Consider the following 24,584-nt stretch of genomic DNA (forward strand, 5'->3'; position numbering starts at 1 on the left):
TTTTGTCTGTGCTTTGAACTATTTTAAATAAATTCCGGGGAGTGTGTGTGTTTGTGTGTGTGTGTGTGCATTTTTTAAATGTGCTTTTCCCGCCAGTGTATTTACAGCAACAACATGGATATAAAGGCAAAACTTTCATTAGGAAAATTAGGGTTTTAAGGCGAATAGAAAAATTACTCTGTAAGATGTGTAAGTATATCATGACTAACACCACATTTATGCAGCTACAACCTTAACAACATTTAGTGTCTTATTTGTGTGATGAAAACAAGCCAGATTGGTGAAGAAGCTTTCAGAGTACCTAGTTATGTTTTTCTTAGGATTTTACAGATAACCAGAATGCCTTTTCCCTTAATATAATATTATTTCATGTTTGCAGGTAATATATGCTTTGAACACTAAAAATGACGAACATGAAGCAGCAATCCAAGCCCTCAAGGATGCTCATGAAGAAGAAATCCAACAAATTCTTGCAGAGACCAGAGAGAAGATCTTGCAGTATAAAAGCAAAGTGGCAGAAGAAATGGATCTCAAGAGAAAGATTCAGGTTTTGGAAGAGTCACTGGAAGATCACAAAAAGATGAAACATCAGGCCTTGACAGAATTTGAAGCATATAAGGATAGAGTTGAAGATATGCAGCTTTGTGCAGAAGCTCAGCATGTCCAACGTGTAGTGACCATGTCAAGGGAAGTAGAAGAGATCAGAAAGAAATTTGAGGAAAGGCTACGAAGTTTCATACAGTTGCAAGTACAGTATGAGAAGGACAAGCGTACAGCTCTGGAAGACTTAAAAGCTGCCCACAGGCTTGAAATTCAAGAACTTCTGAAGACTCATCAGAGTCAGAATGCTACATTAAGTAAGGGGCAAGAGAAACTGGAGGAATTGCATAGACTGGAGCTGGAAGACTTGAACAATAAAGTTGAAGAGTTAAGGCTGGAAAGAAAAAAGCTCATTGAGGACTATGAAGGCAAACTCAGCAAAGCACAGTCCTTCTATGAACATGAGCTTGACTCTTTGAAAAGATCTCAGCTTTTTACAGCAGAAAGTCTACATGCTTGCAAAGAGAAGGAAGTGGAGCTAAGAAAGGAATTTCAGAACCAGGAAAGTATGTTACGGAAGAATCTTGGGAAGCTTAAAACTGAATTGCAAATGGTCCAGGATGAAGCTGCCAGTCTACGGGAAAAATGCCAAAAACTTCAGGTGGCTCTTGGTACTGCAGAAAACAATGTTCAGGTGAGACTGATGATATGTTATTCCCAAGACTGAATTTTCTTTTCCTATAGAAGCAGTTTTTCCATGTGGCTGTTAGATTGAGGTTATTGGAATGTGTAAACTTAATTTTCTATCACTCTTACTTGCTTGTCGTCTTCGTCAAGGTTTTTTCATTTATTTCTACTTTAAACATAATTGTTTAATTAACAATATTTTCAAAAATGGCAACTGGAATACTGCACGCTCTTCCAGTAGGATACTGGGTTTGGCTCAGGTAGAGTTAATTTACTCCACAGCAGCTTGTGGGGTGCCATATTTTGGATTTGTGTTGGAAACAGTGTTGGAAGTTCAGGAATGGTTTAGTTATTGCTGAGCTGTGCTTAGAGAGTCGGTCTTTTTGGCATTTCACCCCACTCTTCAGTGAGGAGGCTGGAGGTGTACGAGGAGCTGGAATGGAGCACAGCCAGGACAGCTGACCCCAAGTGACCACAGGGATATTCCATATCATATGACATAATGCTTAGCATATAAATCTGGGGGAAGGAGGAAGGAGGGATGGCATTTGCCTTCCCAAGTCACTGTTACACCCGATGGAGCCCTGCTTTCCTGGGGACAGCTGAACACCTGCCTGCCCATGGGAAGTGGTGAATGAATACCTTGTTTTACTTTGCTTGTATGTGTGTGGCTTTTGTTTTATCTATCAGTCTTCATCTCAACCCACAAGTTTTCCCACTCCTACCCTTCCAGTTCCATTCCCTGTTCCACTTTGGCAGTAGTGAGCAAGTGGCAGTGTCATACTTAGCTGCTTACCGGGTTAAACCCCAACAGTTTTACTTAGTGTGTTGGGTTGACCCTGGCTGCATGCCAAGTGCTCACCAAAGCTGCTCTATCCCCCTTCTCAGCTAAAGAGAGGAGAGAGATTGTAATGAAAGGCTTCAGAGTTGAGATAAGAAGAGGGAGAGGTAACTCATCAGTTACCGTCACGGGCTAAACAGACTCGACTTGGGGAAAATTAATTAAATTTATTACTAATCAAATCAAAGTAGGATAATGAGAAGTAAAACCAATCTTAAAAGAGCACTTTCTCCCCATCCCTTCATCCTTCCTGGGCTTAATTTTATTCCCAATTGTCTAACCTCTTCCTTACATTGATGTAGGAGGATAGTGAAGGGGGCCTGCAGTCACTTCATCACATGTTAGGCCTCTTCTGCAAGGGTCTTCAGGGGATGGGTTTATGGAAAGCTGCAGTGAAAGTGAAACTTGTTGTGTGCTGATGATTCCTGCAGTAATTTTGTTCCCAAAGAAGAGGAAGAGTCTAATATAGTATCTGCAGCAGATTTTAAAGTGAGGTCCTACTCTGATCACTGTGGATGAGGTGATCAAATGCATAATCTCACCACATCTGGTGTCTGTTTCACTACACATCCTGTACAGTGTTTTCCCCAATTCTCTCTTCTGCTTTAGTTTCTGAAATTACTCTCTACTATTTCAGTAACTTGAATTAAAAGAAATCCATATTTTCTTTTGAACCAGAACAATATTTTATTTTTCTTCCTGCACAGCTAGAACACATTACACTATCCAAGGTAATGCTATTGTGAATCACTACATCAGATTTAAGGCATAATCAAAGTTTAGAATCATAGAACTATAGAATAGTTTGGGTTGGAAGGGACAGTAAAGATCATCTAGCTCCAAACCCTCTGCCATGGCCTGGGGTACCTTGCACTAGACCAGCTTGCTTAGAGTCCCATCCAGCCTTGAACACCTCCAGGTGTTCATGGGGTCCATGACCTCTGTGGGGAACGTGTTCCAGTGCTTCAGCACCCTCACAGGAAAGAATTTCTTCATAATATCTAATTTAAACTTATGCTTCTTCAACTTAGGCAACTCCCCCTGTCAAAAGTCTTTTTCTGGCTTTCTTTTAAGGCCTTCTTTAGGTACTGGAAGGCCACTCAAAGGTCTCCACAAGAACCTTCTCCAGGCTTTCAGCCTGTCTTGATAGGAGGAGTGATTGATTTAGTGATTGATAGCCCTGGGATTGATTTAGTGGCCTCCTCTGGACTTTTTCCAATAGGTCCTTGTCTTTCTTGTATTGGAGCCCCCACACCTGGACATGCAGTAGTGCAGGTGGGATCAAGAAAGAGCAGAATAGAGGGACAGAATGACCTCCTGTGACCTGTTGGCCATGCTGCTTTTGATGCATCCCAAGACTTGATTGGCTTTCTGGGCTGTGAGTGCACATTGCTCAGTCATATTGAGCTTTTTGCCCCAGAGTCCTCCTCCCCAGGGCTGGTCTCCACCCAGCCTGCACTTGTGCTTGGGATTGTCCTGACCCAGGTGCAGGGCCTTGCACTTGGCCCTGTTGAACTCCATGAGGTTTGCACAGTCCCACCTCTCAAGCCTGCCCAGGTCCCTCTGGGTGACATCCCTTCCTCCAGCGAGTCGACTGCTCCACACAGCCTGGTGCCATCGCAAACGTGCTGAAGGGGAACCCGATACTGCTGCCCGTGTTGGTGAGAAACACGAAAAAAATGCTGGTCCCAGTAGTGACTTCTGGAATGTTTGGTGTAATGTTGGATATATTGTTCAGCTTCCATTTTATGTATCTCCATGCACAGCTTAATTTGAATCAGTGGCAAACACTCAGAGTTGCAATGAAGGACACTAAACTGCTGTGAACATATAATGTATTCTTTAATGTGAAAAACTCACGATACCAGAAACCAGGTTTCTCAAGTTGACCTCCAAACTCTGTGGACCATTTTATAGTTTTTATTTTTTCATATACCTTTTTGAATATTGTAACGTTTCTCTTACGCATTACTGTCATGCCATGTACCCACTATCTTGTTCTTCAAAAAGTATTTTTGAAGCATTAGATGTAATACACAATGAATATGGCAAAAATATTGCACTATTTCAGCTTTTGTGTGAATAAAACTTGTTTGTTGAAAGGTCTCTTCTGTATCTTTTAACCTCATGCTCATTTAAATTGACATGATTGTCTATGATGCTAACAGGTATTATGTGTTTCCCCTAGGTTCTTCAAAAGCAGCTGGATGATGTGAAGGAGGAGGAGATGTCATTGTTAAGCAAACACAAAGAAGTGGAAAGCGAGCTTGCAGCTGCTAGAGAGCGCTTACAGCAGCAGGCCACTGATCTTGTTCTCAAAGCCAGTATGTATGTCAGTAACTTAATCTGGAAACAAACTTCATCCTTTTATTCTAGCCTTTTCTTTTCCTGTCAGCCTCATGCAGATTTAGAGTACCTAAAGACTGTTTAATGCTTTCTGTAGAATTTTCCAACAAGTTTTGGGGTTTTTTAAACTTTTTTGCTATTACATGCATTGTACTTAAATTTCCTTTTTTGTGTACTCCTTTTTCCAAATGCTGTACTTTGTATGGCATGTATGTATCTTCCAGGCCTTGGAACGGCACTTATACAGAACAATTCTGCTCTGTATCTGTTCTCCACATAGTAACTGAGACATGCTTCCTGTTCTTCCACGTTTTTTTCAGTTGTCTTTTCTTTTTGCTAATGCTGTGGTGCTTTGCATTATACCTGCTGTCAAGATTTGCAGCTTATTGAATAATAAATCCTTTAAAGTTTTCTCTATAGTTCTTTTCTTTGCTCCTTTGTAGTTGCTGGCATGTGGAAGGGCACAAAAAGTAGCTTAAAACCTGACTGTACACATTCAGGTTTCTTTTCCCTCTTGGCATTGTCTCCCTGGTGTGCTCAGTAGTAGGTATGGGCCCCAGTACTTGAACTTGGACAACTATACAATGAGTAGGGTCTTGAGCTTAAAAAGGGCCCCCTGGCTTATCTTTGGCCTGTTCTACTAGACCAATTATAGCAATCCCTGATTGTTTCCAACACAAATTAGCACAAGCCCAGGAGTAGTCTAGACCATATGTTAGAACACTATAGTGACCAGCAGGAGCCCAAGACTGCAAGGCCCTATTAGATCAAACAGCTAAAAGGAACAGCCTTGCTGCTGAGATTATGTAAAATGGGAATCTGACCCTCAAAAAGGTGTTTTGTGAAGCAATCATAGAAAAATTCATGACTTTATGAGAGCCCTATTCTCATACATTCTATAGCTGTTGCTGTTTCATTCCTTAGGCAGAAGCATGGGGAGGTTTCACTCCAAATGTAGTGGAAATAAATACCCAGGCTGTTTTTCTGTATTTACTGATGGCATGGAGTCAGCTAGCCTGTGATTGAGGCCAGCCCTGGTGTCCTCTGGCACCGGGGTTTGCAGCTTTACCAGAAGTCCCAGTGTGTCTGTGCTGTTGCCAAGCTCAGTGGCACTGTCAGCAGTATATCTTTGTTTTACAGCACAGTGCTGTGCAACAAGAACAAGGATCCCTGTTTGCCACCAAGCCTTTGCTCCATGTGTTGTAGTTGGTTGCCAGCCTGTTTGGAAATGGTTTCTGACATTGGCCCACTGCCATCTCCTTGATTTTCAGCTCACACTGTCAAAAATCCTTCCTCAAAGAAACTGAATTCTTGTACTTAATTAACATAAAAAAATGTTTACTCATCATATTGCAATTTTAGAACATTCTATTGAGTCTCTTTTGGGCATTTAAAATATTCATCTTCCGTTTATCCTGAGATTCCAACTTGTAAGGAAAGTGCTGCATTTCATACCTTTGTAGAGCATGAGGAATGGGAAACCTGTCTTGTGTGTTGGTATTGCCAGGACAAAAGCTCTAGATCAGTGTGTGTGTGCGTGTGCTTACAATGAAATACATATGACATACTTGTATGACAAACTGAAAATTATAAAATTTTGAGTTTGAAAATGCCTTTCCTAAATGCCTGAACTTTTGAAATAAGGATTTTTAAAAATTGTTAGAGAACCTAAGCATACTCATTGTCCTAAGTCTTCCTTTGCAGTTTTCAGTTTTACAAACAAAAGTGTCGAAATAAATTTCAGAATTTTCCAGGGCTTAGTACAATTAGAGATGTGCATTTTAAATGAAATTACTATTAATTTTAAGGCATTTTTAATTTCCAGATTTCATTATCTATCTCATGGCTCTTCCCTTCACATCTGTGTGCACAGGCAACAAAGCCTAAAACCAGTTTCCTTTTTGGCACATCTTGCTTTTAACAACAAATGGAAATGAATCATGAAGCTCAAGGATTTTTGTCATGTGAGAAACAGCAAATACTCCACTTTCATAGCTGTTCTTTAGTGACTTAAATTTAAAAGCAATACTCTGTTATAAAACTGAACTGTAATTAATTAAATCTGTCATTTTTGAAGATTATAGTAAAATGAGAAGGGAAACAATAGTCCTTCCTAGAAATTAAGATTACAGAAAACAGTAGAAAATTATTCTGAGTAAATAATACCTCTCATCTTTCAGTTGGACCAAACTAGAATTATCCTCTTTCTAAACAGTCTTCTATTCACCCCAATGCCTCTCCCAAAATAACAGAAATTTCACTGCTTTAGTCAGTTACCTATAATAATATATACATCAAGAAGAACAGAAAGAAATTTCTGAAGTCATAAACATTTGTCAACTGGTTATGTGAAGGACAGATGATTGATTATATTGTGTAGTTTCAAATTTTACTTCTTTTGGTTTTTTTCCAGAAATAAATAAGTAATTAAAAGGAAGCCTCCAACCTGCAAGGATTTAGATAATGCTTTACTATAGAGGGAGTTTTGTTTTATCTTTTAGTCATATCCCTTTAGCAAAATAAAGTGTAATTCCATAAGTTTTACAGCAGATAAAGCTAGGTATCTGGTGTGCCAGCTAAATTATGATTTTGATAAAGCAATGACATGTTTATCTTTAGACATCAGTTGTGCTTTCTGCTGTCTATTTTATTCTAGGATAGAAATATGCAGGTTTAGGTGGGATCAGTTCTTCAGTGTTCTTGGAATTGCCTACTTCAGCTTTTCTTTGGGAATCAACATGCAACTTTGAACGAGGAAAATTGGAACAAAAGGAGCCCCAGCACCAAGTGCTCTACTGTTGTTGGGCATTTTACAGTAAAACTAAACAAGTTTAGAAGTGGAGAGGAAGATAAGTATTGCAGTGAAGACAAGGGGCATCCATATGCAAGCTCCCACTAGATTTGTACTATCACTGGAATATGAATGTGCACTTCAATTGCATGAAACCAATGCTATGAGGTTTTAAAGAGCTGTTTTGTTTTTAGGTCACATTGGAATGCTCCAAGCTACTCAAATGACTCAAGAAGTTACGATCAGAGACTTGGAATCAGAAAAGTCTAGATTAAAGGAAAAATTGTCCCAGCTGGAAGAGGAAAGAAATCTATTACAAAGCAAAACACAGAGTCTGGATGAGCGACAAAGGCAGCAAATTCTGGCATTGGAGAAGGTTAAACAGCTTATTGGCTTTAGTTGAATAAAACTAAAAGAAATTAGGATTCTCAGAAAAAAATATTATGCTTTAATTTTTGTTTGATATGACCAGATTAGGACCAGTATGTTTCAAGTGTATCTCATGTAGCAACAAAGAATGACAAATGTAGAGTGTAAAGGGAGATTAGAGGGAAGTGAGATGAAATGTTCAGACTGCTTTGGACAATCTTTTAACTATTTCCATTTGATGTATGACCTTGTGTATATATGCCTAGTATCTAAATTTTCTGAGAAAGGACAAATGCAAAATGATTAAAGAACAGTTTAAAAAGCCATTTGCTGAAAATGCATTGAACATGTTTGAAAATATTAAACAGAAATTCTCTCTAGGCTTGATACCTGATTGTTGTATTCCCAGATTAAGCAGAGGAAAAAATAGGTTTTTAATAAGTACGTATTGTTCTGCACGGATCTTTTGAAATTACCTTTTTGGTTACTGAATCATGTAGTCAATGCTTAGTGTTTGCTCAATTTGTTTTATATGGAAGTTATTTTTTTGCAGATTTATAGTCATCAGTAATGTTTTTGTATTTTTTTTTTATTCCTACTGTTCAGATTTTTTTTACCATTGAATAGATTTCTTTTCCTGTACTTTATAGAAAGTAAATGAAGCAAGGGAAACACAACGTGAATATTATGAGAAGGAGCTGGTAAAATTACAAGCAAGATTGGAAGGAGAGGCTGCACAGTTAAAAGAGGCTCATTCCAAGACCTTAGAAGAATTGGCATGGAAACACCATACTGCAATTGAGGCTGCACACAGTAATGCTAACAAGGATAAGAAGAAACTGCAGATGGTATGTTCTTATTTTCTTAGTGATCAAATGAAAAGCAACTGTTACAGTTTGCATCTTTGTACTGCATGGTTTTGTTTTATGGGAAATTTAATTTGGAATTACGTGCAGGTCTCTGAAGAAACCACTTAGCCTTTAGCAAAAAATGAATATCTTGGGAAAAAATAAAGCACCTGTACTGTCATTTGTCTGCATACAGAGAGAAATTCTCCATTTATACAATGCATTTTCAAGTATATAATTTTTTTCCCTGGGATTTGTGACCCATATTTGGAAGGGTTGGTATATCAAGATCAGTTCTTCTGAAGGAGATGAAAGATTATATTAATATAACATTTATTTAAAATTTTCATTGACAGTTCAGAAATACAGAAAGATATTTTATTAGGACTTTATATGTGTTCTCAAACGATGCCAACAGCTGTTTTGAGCTTGTATCATAAAATTATGTACTGTACAGCAACTCACTCTCTAGCAACTGTACATTTACCTTTGACTGGAATCCTGAAACTGAAAGGCTTATTTTGTTTCACAGATTTGGCCTTTTTTTTCTCAGAATGAGAGGTCCGTTTTTGAATTATTATTTCCTAATCTGATTGTATGTGGGTTATACACAAATTTTGCCTTACACAGGAAATACAGGATTAAGTGTTTAATTCATTGCTTTGGTTTGTTTTTTTGGGGGTTTTTTTATGTATTTACAGGAAACATACCAAGGAGCATGGTTGTAGTTAGTAATGTGCATCTCAGACAGATTTGGTTTGTTTTTGTAAATTTTTCTACCCATATGTTACTTCTTAGTTCAATTTTTAATAAATCTAAAATATTTTTTGTCACCCAGTAATTGAAGTAGTTCTCAGAGACATATATGCATCTGATCTTGCAGGTTTACTTTCTTTAAAACTTTAAACATGTTATTAAGACAGTATCTCTTAGGGTTTCTGGGTACATTTTTCTTTTATTTCAGTAAAATGTAGGGTTCTTTTTCTTTTGTTTTGTTTCTTACTAAAATAATGTGGAGGATAAAACAAAAGGAGATCACAAACTTTTACATCATTAATCTAGTCTAAACAGGGAACACCTCTCTAAGCTTGAGAAATGTGAAATGATTTTAACAAGGAAAACCTAGCTATGAAGAGATGTTAGGATCAAGATGTCAGTCTTAATCAGATTTCATTGTCTCCTCTGTCAGACGTGTCTCACTAAGCACATGTCATGGTGATCAAGTAAACCAAGGCAGAAAACAGCCAAGCTTAAATGTGGAGCAGAGTTAAATTTTGTATAAAGAAGAAGCATGGTAGCAGGAGCCTTGGGATAGAGGACATGAGGATTCATTGGGAGTGGAAGCCTGAGAAATGCATCTGGGAAACAGAAGAGAATTCAGCAGAATTAGAGTAGGACTCAAAAAATAGCTTAAATATTTCTTTTTGCTTCAGTATTTCCATCTATAAAATGAGCTGTAAAAATGGCATCAGGAGGATTATGAAAATAGAGTTGCTAATAATTTTGCAGTACTGCACAGCTGTACTGACAAGTATCATCAGAAAAATAATTACTCTGTTATCAGAATAGGGTCTAAATAGCAGCAGTGGAATTTTGCAGACAGCAGATTTCAGTGTGAACAAGACAAATTGATCAAGTTTCCCTGAGCAAGGAGCATTTATCCCACGAGTTGACTCATGTGGACCCAGTGGAGAAGGCAGGCACTTGTTATGTTGTTTAGTAATGTGTTAGTGACAGTGTAACCCTCTGTTTGTCACTGTGTCCAACTTCTACCATGAATGAAGGGATTGTGCAAGCAGTGTACACAGAAAACATTTATTGCCTACCGCATACCCTAAAGCGGTGCTAGAACTAACAAGCTGCTTAATGTGCTTTACCACCCCCTGCAAAACACTTGAGGCATATTTGAGTTCGGATGAGGAAGGCTTGGCCTATGTTGCTTCTTGGAGTTGGCTGGGTGACACTACATTGCTGTCTTGCAGTAGGAAAACTTGGGTTTCCTTAGACTTTTATATCTTTTACTGACTGTTTTTCCTCTTTAATACTTTAATTCTTTCTCTCTTTCCCCAGCTTTACCAATACTTTCAGTTGCACTTTTTATTTCAGGCTGGCTCTGGTCTATGTATTTTCATGGCTGTTTCTGAGATAACACTGATTTTTCAGAAACCTGAGCCCAGGTCTGCACAGAGGCACTGAATCGATGCTAAGCCTTGCATTTCAGCTGAGCCCCTAGGAAGGAGTTAATAAAAGAGCCTCTAGCACCATAGCAAACCTCGAAGCCTTGTATGGCATGACTTTGGAACACCTTGCTTGGCAACCATAATTTTCTTCACTAAAACTTTGCAGTATTATGAGTTAAATAGTATATTTCACTGAAATATGTAATAAAATTCTAAATTTTACCATGTTTTCTTTAAAGTATATTGTGAATGAAATTGTTCTTCTGAAAATGTATTCTGAATATTAATAAAGCTGAAGTATAAATTTATAATTTTCCTTAAAAATATAAAAGTTTCTAGCATTTATAAGTATATATATACACACACACACACAGTATAGGCTCATGTAAGAGAAATACAATTCACCCAGCAGTTATTTTGAGAATTTGACTATTACACCATAAAAGTTGAATGAAAACAGGAGTGTTATTTGATTCTTTCCATATAGTTAAACTTGAAAACTAATTGTTGATCTCTTTTGGTTCTACATAAATTTTATAGATATGTGGTGTTGGGGTTTTTTTTTTTTTTCATTTATTGTAACACTGTGAAGAACTTCACAGAGCTCAATCTGTATTTTAAGGTTTACTCTTTCCTTTAGGGAATATTTGTAGGAAATAGATGGGTAAAGGCAGATTTATCAGTGTAATTTTATAAAAAATGAAAAATTCTTCTTTCAGCTCAGACTGAAAAACTGGGGAAGTAGATACAGTTTTATAGCCTTTGATAATTGAAAAGTTATTGAGAGGAAAGTCCTGTTTATCTTTATTTTGTGATAAATCAAGGATGTTAAACTATAAAATAAAGTGAAAAATTAAGGTATCTGTTGTAAAAGGAAATAGATATTCATGTTTTAACAGCTTAAGGGAAGGGTTGAGATCACAAGTATTTATTTATGCCAGTTAGAATCATTTCCATGTTGTAGATGTGTACTTTGCAATGACTGTATGGCAAGTATTCAATATTTCTTCCATCCTTCCTGTTTCTGAAGGAGCTGGAGCAGCAGTTTGAGAAGGAGAAACTGCACTTGGAGGATGATAAGAATCAGCTCCGACAGCAGCTGGAAAACGTGAAGGAAGAGCTGACAACGAAGCTGACTTCTGCCAATCAGGAGGCAAGGACTAACTTGCTTGTTTCAGCCACTCCATTTCATCAATAGTCATCTTAGACTCCAGGACAGGTCTAAGACTATGCTGTTGAGTGTTTAATGCCTTACTTTTGTTTAGAGTGAAGTATTCTTAAAACACGGCAAGTTAGTTAGTTCACTGCTTCTGAGCAATGATTTTATTGTCCTTTACAAAATTAACAAAGCAAGAGAGATGTAAACAGTTGATGTAAACAGCTCTTTATTTTTAATTCTTTTTATCTTCTTATTAGGTACAAAGACCTCTGCACAAAATATGTTGGGAGAGGGAAATCTAACTGCATGGAAACCCATGTTTGTTTATAGTTAACAGATGATAAATTCTGGTCTGTTTCCTGACTTGGAAATCATCTTCATGTATTTTCAGCAAAAGACCATATGAAATACTTTTAGTAAGACCCAAATTATCTACTATGTCTTGATATATGCAATCAATATTAAATGTATCATATCTCAAGACAGTTTAAATGTTTTTAGTTGGAAATCACCACCTTTTCATAATACAGTATTTTGAAACTAGAAGACATTGTACTGATATCAAATAATTTTTCTCTGGAACTTTTTCCTTCTTTCAAGAAAATATTTCAAAAACAATCAGCTTTATTGTTCAGTGAGCTCTATGCAGTGTGTGCTTTAAGCGATAGTTAAACATGAATTTAAGTATTATTTTGTAGCAGTATTTTTTGTTACTGCTTTCTGTACTGTACAACATCTGAGAGAGCAAGTGTCTCATTCTGGTGACTTGCAAATTGCACAAATGATAAGCTATCTTAAGAAAAAAACCTGCCTGTTTTTAATATACTAAATGGGGAAGTTTCCCCTTCCAAAAGTATAGATAAACTTATTAAAGTATAGATTTGTTAATATATTATATATTACTGCAATAATAATATATTGAATACTTTACTCTATTAATAACACTATAATGTATTTAATTATTATATATTAAGGTATATATTCTGAAAATATATATTAACATATACTTTCAGAGTAGGGTGTACCAGATAGATGGGTATGCCAGAGATTATGCACTAGCAGAGTAGCTGGACCTCCCACCTTTAGAGTTCAGCAGCTCTGCTGATCAGTCACTTGTGAGTAGCTGTTTAAACATGAGGGTTCTTCCTCCTGAGGGCTGCCAGTATCTTTGTTTCAGAGCTTAGACAAGGTGCAAGTTTAAGCTGGAACTGCTCTTTTTCTTTTAAAGGTGTGCTTACCTGCATTCAAATTGATGAAAATATAATGTATTTGTTACGTATCTTAACAAAATCATTGACAGCTGCATTTTTCTGTTCAAAATTACAGGAAGTTTAGTTACTTATTTTTAGCTTAAACTTCTCTGTCATATGCTCTAACTTTCATTGTTACTGGATTAGATCTGAGTAGAGCACTATTGTCATTCTATCCCTGTCTAACACTGTAGGCTTAAATTTAACTGTTCTCTATCAATTTCCCTTGGGTTCATGAGCAATAAACTTTCTCCTTCCTTGAAGGAAATAACTTCTAATGTTTTAAGGATGAGTTTCTGTTATCCAATTGCTATCAAATTCAGGCTTGGAAAATTCATAAGCATGCTGAGTTAACCAAACAGAACCAAAGCTAAGGAGCAGAAGACTGAAATAGGGAACTAGGTCCAGCTGCTGTCCAATATTTGAGTATACAATACAATATATACAATATACAGTCCTTTGTCAGGTTAAATGTAGTACCATATATTTTGCATAGTGAAAGAATGAGAGAAAACATACAGGCAATAAATTTGGGTTGGTCTGTAAATCCACTCCATGTAATACGGGCGAGATATGTTTTATTTCATTACTATGTTTGTCTTGAGCACATGAAAGAAGTGCCTCAGTTGCAACCACAGCTTGGCCTTAGATCTCTATTGACAGCTAACAACAGTTTCTCAATGCCTTCACTGACCTAGAAAAAGCTACTCTGTGATGTGTCTGACACATCATTAGCTTAGCTCTTACATTGCTGCTGTTGCTTCCTTTTTTTTTTTGTTTGCTTTAAGTTACAGAAGTCATTTAACAGTAGGCTTTTATTCGTTACTTTCTCTGGATGTTAGCTCAGTTCTATCTTCCCTGCTGAGAAAGCTGCTTTTGAACCCATGCCATCTTCTTTTCTTTTTGACAGACTTTCTGGTGGCAATTACCTTAGCTAAAGGATGAGGGAAGATTGAAGCCTCATTAGGCTTGCTTCTAGTACTAAGCTATTTAAGAGCAGTGTAATCTTAAGTACTTGCCAGAGATTTTTTTTGGGAGTTCGGGTTAAGTCAAGATAGTGGCTTTCTCACATATGTCTCAGTATGAGACTGGCTGTTCACTCTGTAGATTTGTTTCCTTTTACTGTAGACCACCCAAGGCCTTTTAGAATGTTGATATGTTTGTACCAACTTGGCACAGGCATCTAAGGACTTGCTGTCTCCCTGCAAAGGATTTCTGATGATGTTATTAAAGATCGTTTTAAACAGCCTCCAAACAAACAGGAAGAGTGGTTATAATTCTTACAGTCCATGCCTATAAACCAAAGGCTGGTCTTTTCTTCTGACACTTGCTCCATTGTGGATGAATATATCTCAACATACAAAGGCAATAGCATAGACTATTGCTTCAACAAAAAATGCACTTCCAATTAGCTGCTGTTCTTTGTTCCTCCCTGCCTCCCATTTTTCTGTTTTTCCAACCTACATACTTAAAAAGCTTTTTCTTTGCTGTAGCTGGTGAACAGTGTTCAGTCTCTTCTGTTTTTATTGGAAGCAAAGAAGTGTAGTATTATCATTTTGCAGATGGGGAGCTGAAGCACAAAAAGGCAGAAAAAAGTAATATTGTTACATAGCAGTTAGGGAAAGTATTACATTATATTCTACAGTTGCTAGGTTGAGTTTTAAACAGGCTGGACAGGTAGCAATCTAAAAACAGAGAAACTTACACCCTAGCACAAGTTAATTTATATATTACATTGAAGTTTATGTATTTTGAAATATTTCTCATGAATTTGCTTAAAACATACTTTCTCACAGTAAACTTAGGGGCAATTTTAGATCTTTTTGTAGCTCCTTTCATTGCAATGTGCGTCAAACACACATTGGATATACTTTTTTACTTGTAAAAATCCTTTAATTGAGTCTTCACTTCTATAATATTACAGGAAATTGTTTTTAAATACAGAAGCATTAAGGGATATTAAAGGAGAATAGATAGTGTTACCAAAAATTTGTCTAGGTCAGAATTAGGAAACACTGAAAACACCAGGATGGCTTGGCTGCCATTAGTAATAATTATGGAAATTACAGAGTTTTTTGTAATGTTACAGGTGTGTCGTCTGCAAGACCTAGTACGAAAAAGTGAGCAAGGCCTCGGGACTGCAGAGGGACACATCTCCAGTCTTCAAGAAGCTCAGGAAATACTCCAGAAAGAACTGGAATTAACTAGAGCAAGACTGCGAGAGACCACAGATTCACTGTATAGTGTTGAGGTAACCCTGCTGTTGGAGAATAAATTGTGCAGAGCACAGTCATGGCAATTTTGGTCTTGTTTTTAAAATGGCTGGAGGTGCTGCAGGGTACATGTGATATAAGGAGCCTCTTATGGCTTCATTAAAGGAGAGATTCCTGTTTTGAGCAGAAAATTTAAAAAATTGAAACTAGGATAGGTTGTTTTGGGGTTTGGGGTTTTTTAATTTTTATTTTATTGATTGGTTGTTTTAGGGTGGGTATTTTGTGTTTTTGAAACATTTTTAGTATTTAACAGGTAGTGCTGCAAGCATATCTTTGTGGTTAATGTAAATTGTAGCTGCCAAAATACGTCCATATGAAATATGTTCAGCGCTTTAATAGAATTTCATGAAAGGATGTGAGTTAACATTTGCAATTCCAGACAGCTCATGTCATGTTGCAAAACAAGATCCAGAGCTTATGAGCTTTGGAATTCACAGAAATCTTTTTGATGAGATTTTTCAATACATACATACCATGTTTTCCTTGGATGATGGACACAGTCTTCATTTCAGACTCAAATTTAGAATTTCAGTAATGACTTGCAAATAATTTTTAGCTATATGCTAGGATATCTTTAAAGATAGCAGACTGTCACTTAGAAAACATGACCACTTTATACCATTAAGCAATTAATTTGCCTAGGCACAAGTGTATTGTCATTTTAATTGGCTTAGATGGAAATAGAACTTCCAGTTAGTCTGTCAATAGCTCATTGACTGCAGTACAGGGTAAACATTTCCTTTTTGTTTCCTCAGTAAAGAATGTGCATTTGCAAGATCACAGAAATATTTCATGTAGAGCAACAAATATTATAATTTTTTTTTCACTGAGCATGTTTTCATATTTTCTTAACAAAACCAGCCTGAAATAGGTTGTTGGTATATTTTTTATTTCTTTCAGCTTCAGTCATTAGAAGTGCATAGTATTATAGTGAATAACTTTCTCTGTATTTTTATGTCTCTAAATGTTCGTATAAACTAGTATTGCTCTCTTCACCTATAAAAACATTCAAATATTCAAATATAGTGGGTTACTGGCAGTAACATTTATCTTAACAGATTTTAAAATATATCAAAATGCTTCAGAAAAGGTCTCATTTTAAAAAATACTAATTCAATTTAGGGGGTTATGTTTGCTTCTCATGAACAAAGCAAGCACTGCTGAACAACATTCATGTAAGTAGAATTTCTAGGTGTTACTTAATACTATTCTATTATGGTAAAACTTCAGCAGAAATTGATGGGAATTCTTAAGGTGGTGTTCTCTGTGTTCAGACTGAAAACTTGTTTCTAGCAGGCTTGTCCCATCAAGGAACAGAAATGAACTTTGAGCTTTGTATCACATACAGGTAGCACAGGCTTTGAAATTCATGTACTGGATATTTGATGCTTAAAAAATTTCTAAACATACAATTCAAAGCATTCTTGACAAAGTACCTAAGCCACCTGCTGTAATTCTGAAGTAAGTCCTTCAGTGAATGGGATTTGTTAACCTTTTGAGGTTCTTTGCAACATTAATTATTTTATGATTCAGTGTAATGGTATTTGGAAAAAAATTGCAGCATTACTTATTGGAAAATTGCTTTTTTGTAGGAATACAAACTTCTGTTTCACAAGTAAGAAATATCGTGAGATGTATAAGCCTTAATTGTGCATAAATAGGAATTTCACACTGAAAAAGGTGTAGTTCAAATTTATGAGCCAATTGTAATTGATATTTTTATTATAAGTACATTCATTTAATGTTTGAGATGCACTTTTGCTGCTGATCAGTCTCTATTGTAAAGTTTGTATTTGCAGGGAGAACTGGATCAGGAGAGACAACAGCACGAGGCAATGATTGCTGCCATGAGAGAGGAGGAAAAGTTCAAAGTTGACAGAATGGCACGTGACTTGGAAATAAAATGGACAGAAAATCTTCGGCAAGTTTTGTTTTTGGTTTTTTTATTCTTTAATAAGAAATGAACTATGTATTATATACAAATGTGCTATCAAATGAAATATAAAGCAAAAGTTTGTTATTTAGGATTTTTCAATTATTACTGAAATCGTAATTCTTTCCTACTTCTTTCACAAGGTCCCACTGCATTTTAGTTATTTGACCTTTGTTTGTAGACAGGAATGTAATAAGCTTCGTGAAGAGCTGAGGCTGCAGCATGAAGAGGACAAGAAGGCAGCCATGACTCAGCTGTTGCAGCTGAAAGAACGTGAAAAAAATGCAGCAAGGGATGGATGGCAAAAAAAGGTCGAAGATCTTTTAGACCAGGTAACTATGGTGTCTTTGAGAATTGGAAAGCCATTACAGTTTAATTGTTGGTGACTTATTACCAACCAAGTAAATTAAATCAATTGTGATATCTGGCTTTGAAATGAGATTTTTTAGCATAGGGCTTTTGAAACTAATCATGATCAAATACTATAAACAATATGTGGATATAACTTTATTTTATATGAATGTTGTTCTTTATATTAAATGTGAATAAAACCTTTCAGTTTTGAGGGGAGGAGGGAGAGAATATTGACAGTCTCACTTCTTTACTACAAGATTGTTTTGTTTTTGTCTGCTTACCTGTTGTGCTGTTAAATATCTACTGATGCTAATTGTTTGGACTCAGAGGTATCCCCTGTCTTTACAATAATAATAATCCCATACCTGTACAAGATTAACGCTATACAAGTTTCTGAGAAGTCAAAATGTCCCTCAGTTTCTATGACACATTTATTACAGCTATGTCTTAAGTGATTTTGGACATTGTTTTGTGTAAATACTGAGGTTTTTAAATGGTAACTCATATTTATAATCTCAGTTACACTAGATAATTCAAAGAAAATACTTGCTTTGTACTTTTTCCAAACCATAAATGCTGTAGTACTGGTTTTATTGACTCCAGTTTGAAGAAATAGCTGATAATGAACAAACACACTTTAAAGTAAGAGTAACAGATTTTGGAACTCATTAAATGACTGTGATTCCAGGGTGTTATTGTGGGATGGCTTTTAATTTGCCGGCTAATTTGGGAAGTCTAATAACTGAACACGCATTTGATTATACAGCCTCTCACAGGAGCAAGTCACAATATATTTTGCTGACAGGGAAATTTAAGCTTGTAAAGTCTTGTGGTTTAGGCTCATAAAAGCTGGAGGTTTTTAAAGTTCTTGGTCTGTTACTTTTTACAATGTGAACATAATAAGATTTGGACTAATTTGATTTTAAGTTTCACATTACCCAAGTTTCATTTACTTTCTTTACTTTTACCTGTAAATAGCATTTTGTCTTGAAAGGGATATATTAAGCTTTCCATAGTTTTAACATACTTTTATCTCTGCCTTTCAAAAATACAATATTAAATCTAACCTACAGTTTCAGGATGGAAAATTACTGTGTTGCAAATTGACTTTTTATTTCTGACTGTGCAAGAAATTTTGGAATCAGAAAGCTAACTGTAGTAAGGGGAATTTACTAGAGAATTTTCTGACTTAGGAAGAGGTCTCCATATGCAAAATGGTTGTATTTTTATTTTGACTTCATATCTTTTACTGTATCAGAACTGTATGCAAAGAGATTAATAGCATGTGAGAACTATTTATTTTTCAATCTAGCTGTGACTTTCCATACTAGCGTTTGAATTGGATGGGTATTTAATAAAGATTGAAAAGTTAGTGTTGGTAGTAGGGAATTAAGCTTTCCCTCTGTAAGAATCTGTATTTTATCCATTACAGCTGGAAAAGAGAGAATTCGAGACCATAGTGTTAAAGATGGGTAACTTAACTCTTGGAGAAATGGATTTGTAGTAAGTTCCTCCTGACTGCAGTACACAAAAGATAATCTCTGAGAGTTGTAGTGACCTGGATCGCAGAATCACAGACTTGCTTATGCTGGAAGAGGCCTCAGGAGACTACTCAAATCAGTCAGCACTGAATTAGAACCAGGTTGCTTAGGGCTCTGTCCAGTCAGCTCTTGAATAACCTCTAAGGATGAAGATTCCATAGTGTCTCTGAATAATCTCATTTATTGCTAAATTATCCTCATAGTGAGCTTTATATTCAGACAGAACCTTCTCCGTTTCAGTTCAGTTGTAGCCTCTCATTGTTCTGCTGTACACCATTGTAACAAGCCTGGGTCCACTTTCTCTGTGAGCACCTCATAGGTACTGGAAAAGTATTAAGTCTCACAAAGCCATTTCTTCTTTAGCCTAAGCAAAGAGAGTTACCTCAGAAGGATATCTGTTCCAGTCCCAGCCTTTTTGGTGGTAGCTCTCCACTGAGTATGATCAAGTTTATCAACATGTGTCTTGTACCAAAGCTGAATGAGCTGGAAGAGGAGACAGAATTTGCCTTCCAGGTGATGTGCAGTAAGTGCCAAGTCAAAGGCATTGATCCCTTTTCTCAAACTACTGATTGCTGCTGCAGCCCAGTGTGCTGCTGGCACTCAGTGCTGCCACATCACACTGCTGGTTTGTGTTTAGCCATCTGTCAAGGAGGTTGTGGGAAGCAGATCTGTGGTCCAGGATGGGTTTGGTCCTTCCTGTGTCAAGGACTTTGCATTTGTCTTTGCTCAAGTTTGTGTGGTTCCTGCCAGCCTGTACTCATAACCTAGATAGATCCCTCTGGATGGCAGCCCTGTCTCTCAGTATGAGGTGCCCGTTCCACTGTGTTGCCCTCCACCTTTTATTCTTCCCAGCTTGGTGTCACCCACAAACTCCTTAAGGATACTCCTCCGTCTCCTCCTCCAGAACTGATAAGGTACTGAAATGAACAGGTCCTGGAACGCCTTAGAAATTCTACTCTGAGCTAGAACTGCCTGGGATATTGCAGTAGGGCTGTGAAATTGTAGAATTTGTTACACCCTGGTTTTAATTTGTGGGAAGATGTATTTAAAACCCATTTGAAAGGCCTGAAGCCTATATAAAACTAGGAAGAGAGGGAATCCAGCTTCTCTTTCTGCAATTCAGATTTTTACACCTGAAATAGTGGTCTGCTCTATACCAGTAGTATTATACAATGATTTATCAAAACAGTACAAGATCAGGGTCTCTGCTAAATAATTTGTAAATCCTGATCTGACAACAAATGTGGACACAATGATGTGTGTTCTTTTATTTTGAGAAAGTATCTAGAGGTTCACCACTTAGTTGTATAATTTCAGTTCATAAAGGTTGAATTCAGAAATTAAATGCTTATCAATAGAGATGCAATTTTCTAATATGTATTGATGCATCTTTGATTTGATTTAAAAACAAGCTACAAAGAAGTGTATTGCCTAACTTGAAGTATAAAAATGGTTATGTAATCATACAGGGCTGAAGGGCTGAAAAAACAGGTTTAAATATAGTTACCTGAACTGTAGAAAAATACAACATAGGGTATGCCCACCTGGGAATGCTGCTGGCTGGTGCTGGAAAACTGAATGAACAGACACAGATACAAATCTTAATTAAACCCAAACCAAACAGTTCAAATAACAAAAATAATTCCAATAAAGTGTACTAAGCTGATTTGAGTTTTTCAGATGATGTTACTCTGATCTACAGATTACTGCTGCTTCTATTTCTTGCACATTTGATAGGTGGAATCTAGCTCTTGCATAAAGCTAGGTAATTGTTTTGATTTCATATCCGTAGTGCTAAGTGGTCCATCACAGAATGCATGTAGGATTATTGTTATTCTAACAGTATAGCTTTGTTATGAATAAAATAATTTTCTTGAAATAAAATGCTACTCAGCTGATGAAGTGCTTAAACACTTTCTTGCTGGTTGCAAACCACCATCAACACTTAGATGTGGTCGGTAGTTTTAGATCATTGTCTAGAGACCAAATGTGTAGTTTTTATCTCCGAGATGAGAAATTATTCTAGAAGATGAAAAAGAAAGTGCTTTTCCATTTTTTTCCCCTGTAAATTGCACCAAGTATTTCTATGTCAATCCATTTGAGAGTTTCATAATGAAATAGGCAGTGATTTCAGATATGCAGCTCCTTTCCATTCCTCTTAGCTCCATAATGGGGTTTTAACGCTTTTTGTAAAAACATTTTACTGCTGAGAAAGCTTCAGCCAAGGCCAAAATAGCTGGAACTTTCAGGGCTTTTCTGGAAGCATGAGCATGTTCTCTCATTTGCCTTTCTGTCTTGTGTAACCTTCAGTTCTGGGCACTGGAACATACAGGTTAAGATTTCTATTTTTCTTATCTGTTTCTTCTTGTGATACTTTTTTTTCAGTAAACTGAATCAATGGTTCTCACTGTGGATGGGCTTTTCTATATGTGAGCAAATATTGGTTCTCCGATCTTCCTTACTTTTCAGTAACATGTTTCAGCAAAGTAAATGGGGTTTTTTGTTATTTTTCCCATATGTAGCTTTTCCATTCATAAATAGCTTTATACGTGGTCAAACATGTGACATTCTTCTTTCTTATGTCCACTTTTCATACCAAAAATACATCTTCTATTTTTGGAAATACCAGAATTAATACAGCAAGAATGGACAAAAGTGTGCCATGTACATTTCAGTAGCTGTTGTTTGCTTTTCCTACTGCAAAGTCTCCTTTTGAAAAATATGTTGAGATTTCCTCTTCAGAATTTGTTTCTGTGATGGCATGCTCCTTTTTAAACTGTCAAAGAAAATAGGAGAAACTGACTTGTATCAAAATGTAAATATTTCCTTCTGATGTAGTTACTACTCAAATTGTAGTTTGCAGAAAATGACAAACTCATTCTTAACATACTGGTCTAAAAATCCTGACTATTCTGTTGTTGATGGAGTGCTGAGAGAAGTCCTTGAGCTCCTGTGCACATCTATAAATGGCTTTTGATCAGGCTTCACCCAGAGGCAGTTACTGCTCGATCCTTACTTGCCTGTGTAGAGGTGCTTATTGCAGAGCTGATGTGCATCCCCATTAGCAAAATCAGGAAACACTACTTTCTTTTCCCAGCACAAGGATTACTGGCCTGTTCCACAGCCTGGGTAATCCTTGCATTAGAAGATTTGCTGTCAAATGAATGCTGGAAATTTCTGCAAGAAATAACCTGCACATACCTTGTATCAGTTTCCAGAAAGAAGGGAGATAAACTTTCAGCACAGAATCATTTTACTCAGCTCCCTGTCACTTGATATAGTCCTGAACACCCTGTTTAAAGGCTTGTCTGTCAGAAAGAGAGTGGAGGTAAATTTCAAATAACTCCCTCTTAATTTGCTTTGACAATTCTTGTATTCAATATTAGTAAGGCTACCATGACATCTAGTGGATGGTGAGAGATGTCGGGCAAGGTTTAAAAAGCACATAAAAATCTAAAATGTGGAAATCCAAAAGAATAAAAAGAAAAATCCTACCAAGGAGGGAGGAAAGAATAGAGGGCAACCTGGAATGCAGTTCAGGGTAATATTTTATATGGTTCTTCTTCAATGTGTAGATACCTGTTTTTCAAAAGCAGCATGATTTCTTTGTTGAAAACTTTGACAGGTTAATACAGCTCTCAAAACTGTGGTCTTAATGGGACTGTGCTGTAACCTGTGGAGGCCTCACAGGGAATTAGGGGAGATTTGGGATTTTCTGCCTATATCCATTGTCTGTGTGCATCCTGCCACTCACCATTGGTTTAGAAGAATTGGTGCTCCTGTATTCCAAATATGCTTTAAACAGGTCAGAAACTGCTTCACATGAGCACGTGGGTAATCTCATAGTCCGGACTCAGAGGGCGAACTACTGAGGGTGCTTCTCCTGGTTTTGCAACTTTCTACTTCTCAGTAAAGAATCGATCTTGTTCTGGGCTCCCTATTTTCTGCAGAGATGTGATCCTGATGATTTGGTGCATTTCTTCTGTCCACTTTGGTCATTGTAGTGTTGTCTGAAGCCTGGACATGAAAACAAATGACTAACATTCAGCTGTTTGTTACGAGCTTTTGCTTTTGGTGTGCCCCTTCAGCTTAGACTACACCTTTGTCATTATTTTATTCTTTGTTTCAAAGATTTTGAATATAAAAGAGGAAATTCCTTAAAGACCATTTACAATTAAGAGCTACTCAGCAAAACAGGCAAATAAAAGCAACAGAACAAATCAGCGTTTTCAAAGTTTTTTCAGTAGGATGCAGAAGGAATGCTAACAGGTGCGAGTTTGTTTTATTATAAATGTCTTCCTGGACTTTTTCATCTCTTTTTTGGTTCCTTAATTTTTTTTCTCTCATGGTATGTTTAATTCAGTTAAAAATATATCTAGGCTAGTGTTTGAAGTTGATATTTTCATATCCAAAGAAACCTGTCTACCTGATCCTAAACTTCTAATTGAAATTTAATATCATGAGTTTTTGTTTGGCAGTAAGTCTGGAGGAGATGGGAAGGCTTTTAATTCTGTTTATCAATGGATGAAAAGAACATTAAATTCTTAGTATTGTGCATGAGTAAAAAGTTTAATTTGAGATTTGGAAGTTCACTCTTCCAAAACTGGTAAATAGAAATCTAAGCCAAATCCAACAGTAATACTATCCCCAAAACAAAATTTTAATCCTATATTTATATATGTTTTTCTGTTAAATGTAAGATAAAGACTTTGGCAAGTATCTGGTTTTAAAACACTTAAACACTTCCCTTAGCCTCTTTGCTCTGTACTTGCTCAAGTAGCTTTTGCTTTTGTTCAAAACCAGTGAAAACAGTGGACCCTGGAAGGGATGAGAGAGAACTTGTCAGGGCAAAATTTGTTTGAGATTCAGCAGATGATTAAAATTCTAGATTAAGGGCAATGATACTTCTGTGCTCCAGGAAAGATTAGTCAAGGTGGTATATAATCTTTAAAATCCTGACAGCATTATGACAAATAAATGAATAAAGCTCTATAATCACTTTCCAAAATCTTAAAAAAAAATATCAGGGCATTCAAATGCACTTGTTTTTCCCCTGACCGTTGAACCTGCAGTTTATTGGATTAAAAGAGTGTATTCTAACATCCAAACAGATACAAATCTGCAAAATACTTAGGCCAACCCTTTCTATTCTATGATTTTGCTTAGAAGTTTGACAGATTCCTAGAACTGGAAAAGAGAAAGCAACAGAATAAGTTTCCCACCCTCTGGCATCCTGGAATTAGCACTTTGCCTTTGGGGTTGCTCCAAAACCAGGAGGAAATCAGGACCAATTAGATCCCAGAGATGATTAAAGATTTCAGAATGCTTTATATATGCTTCATTTTCCTCATCAGAAAACTGTTGAGTTTTGAGATAGGGAAAGGGCTCTAGATGATGCTTTTTCTTAGCAGTCAGAGAGGGCAAACTTTGATGTAGTTCTCCAGTTCCTAGCGTATCACAAGCCTCGAGCCA

At 36.6% G+C, this 24,584-nt stretch overlaps 1 protein-coding gene across 8 annotated transcripts in view; it reads left to right on the forward strand.

The window, feature by feature from the left end:
• FAM184A (family with sequence similarity 184 member A) overlaps nt 1–24,584 on the forward strand; it is a gene marked incomplete at its 5' end in the record, with an annotated part of 73,918 nt that overhangs the window by 25,622 nt on the left and 23,712 nt on the right. For all 8 annotated transcript variants that reach the window (XM_083857478.1, XM_083857481.1, XM_083857483.1 and 5 more), the window contains 8 exons: nt 380–1,234; nt 4,257–4,392; nt 7,400–7,581; nt 8,225–8,422; nt 11,633–11,755; nt 15,101–15,262; nt 17,084–17,209; nt 17,403–17,549. In XM_083857478.1, the coding sequence (XP_083713604.1) occupies nt 380–1,234; nt 4,257–4,392; nt 7,400–7,581; nt 8,225–8,422; nt 11,633–11,755; nt 15,101–15,262; nt 17,084–17,209; nt 17,403–17,549 (1,929 nt within the window). The remainder of the gene's footprint in view (nt 1–379; nt 1,235–4,256; nt 4,393–7,399; nt 7,582–8,224; nt 8,423–11,632; nt 11,756–15,100; nt 15,263–17,083; nt 17,210–17,402; nt 17,550–24,584) is intronic.

The sequence above is a fragment of the Zosterops lateralis genome (genome assembly GCF_965231275.1).
Source record: "Zosterops lateralis genome assembly, chromosome: 3".
NCBI lineage: Eukaryota > Metazoa > Chordata > Aves > Passeriformes > Zosteropidae > Zosterops > Zosterops lateralis.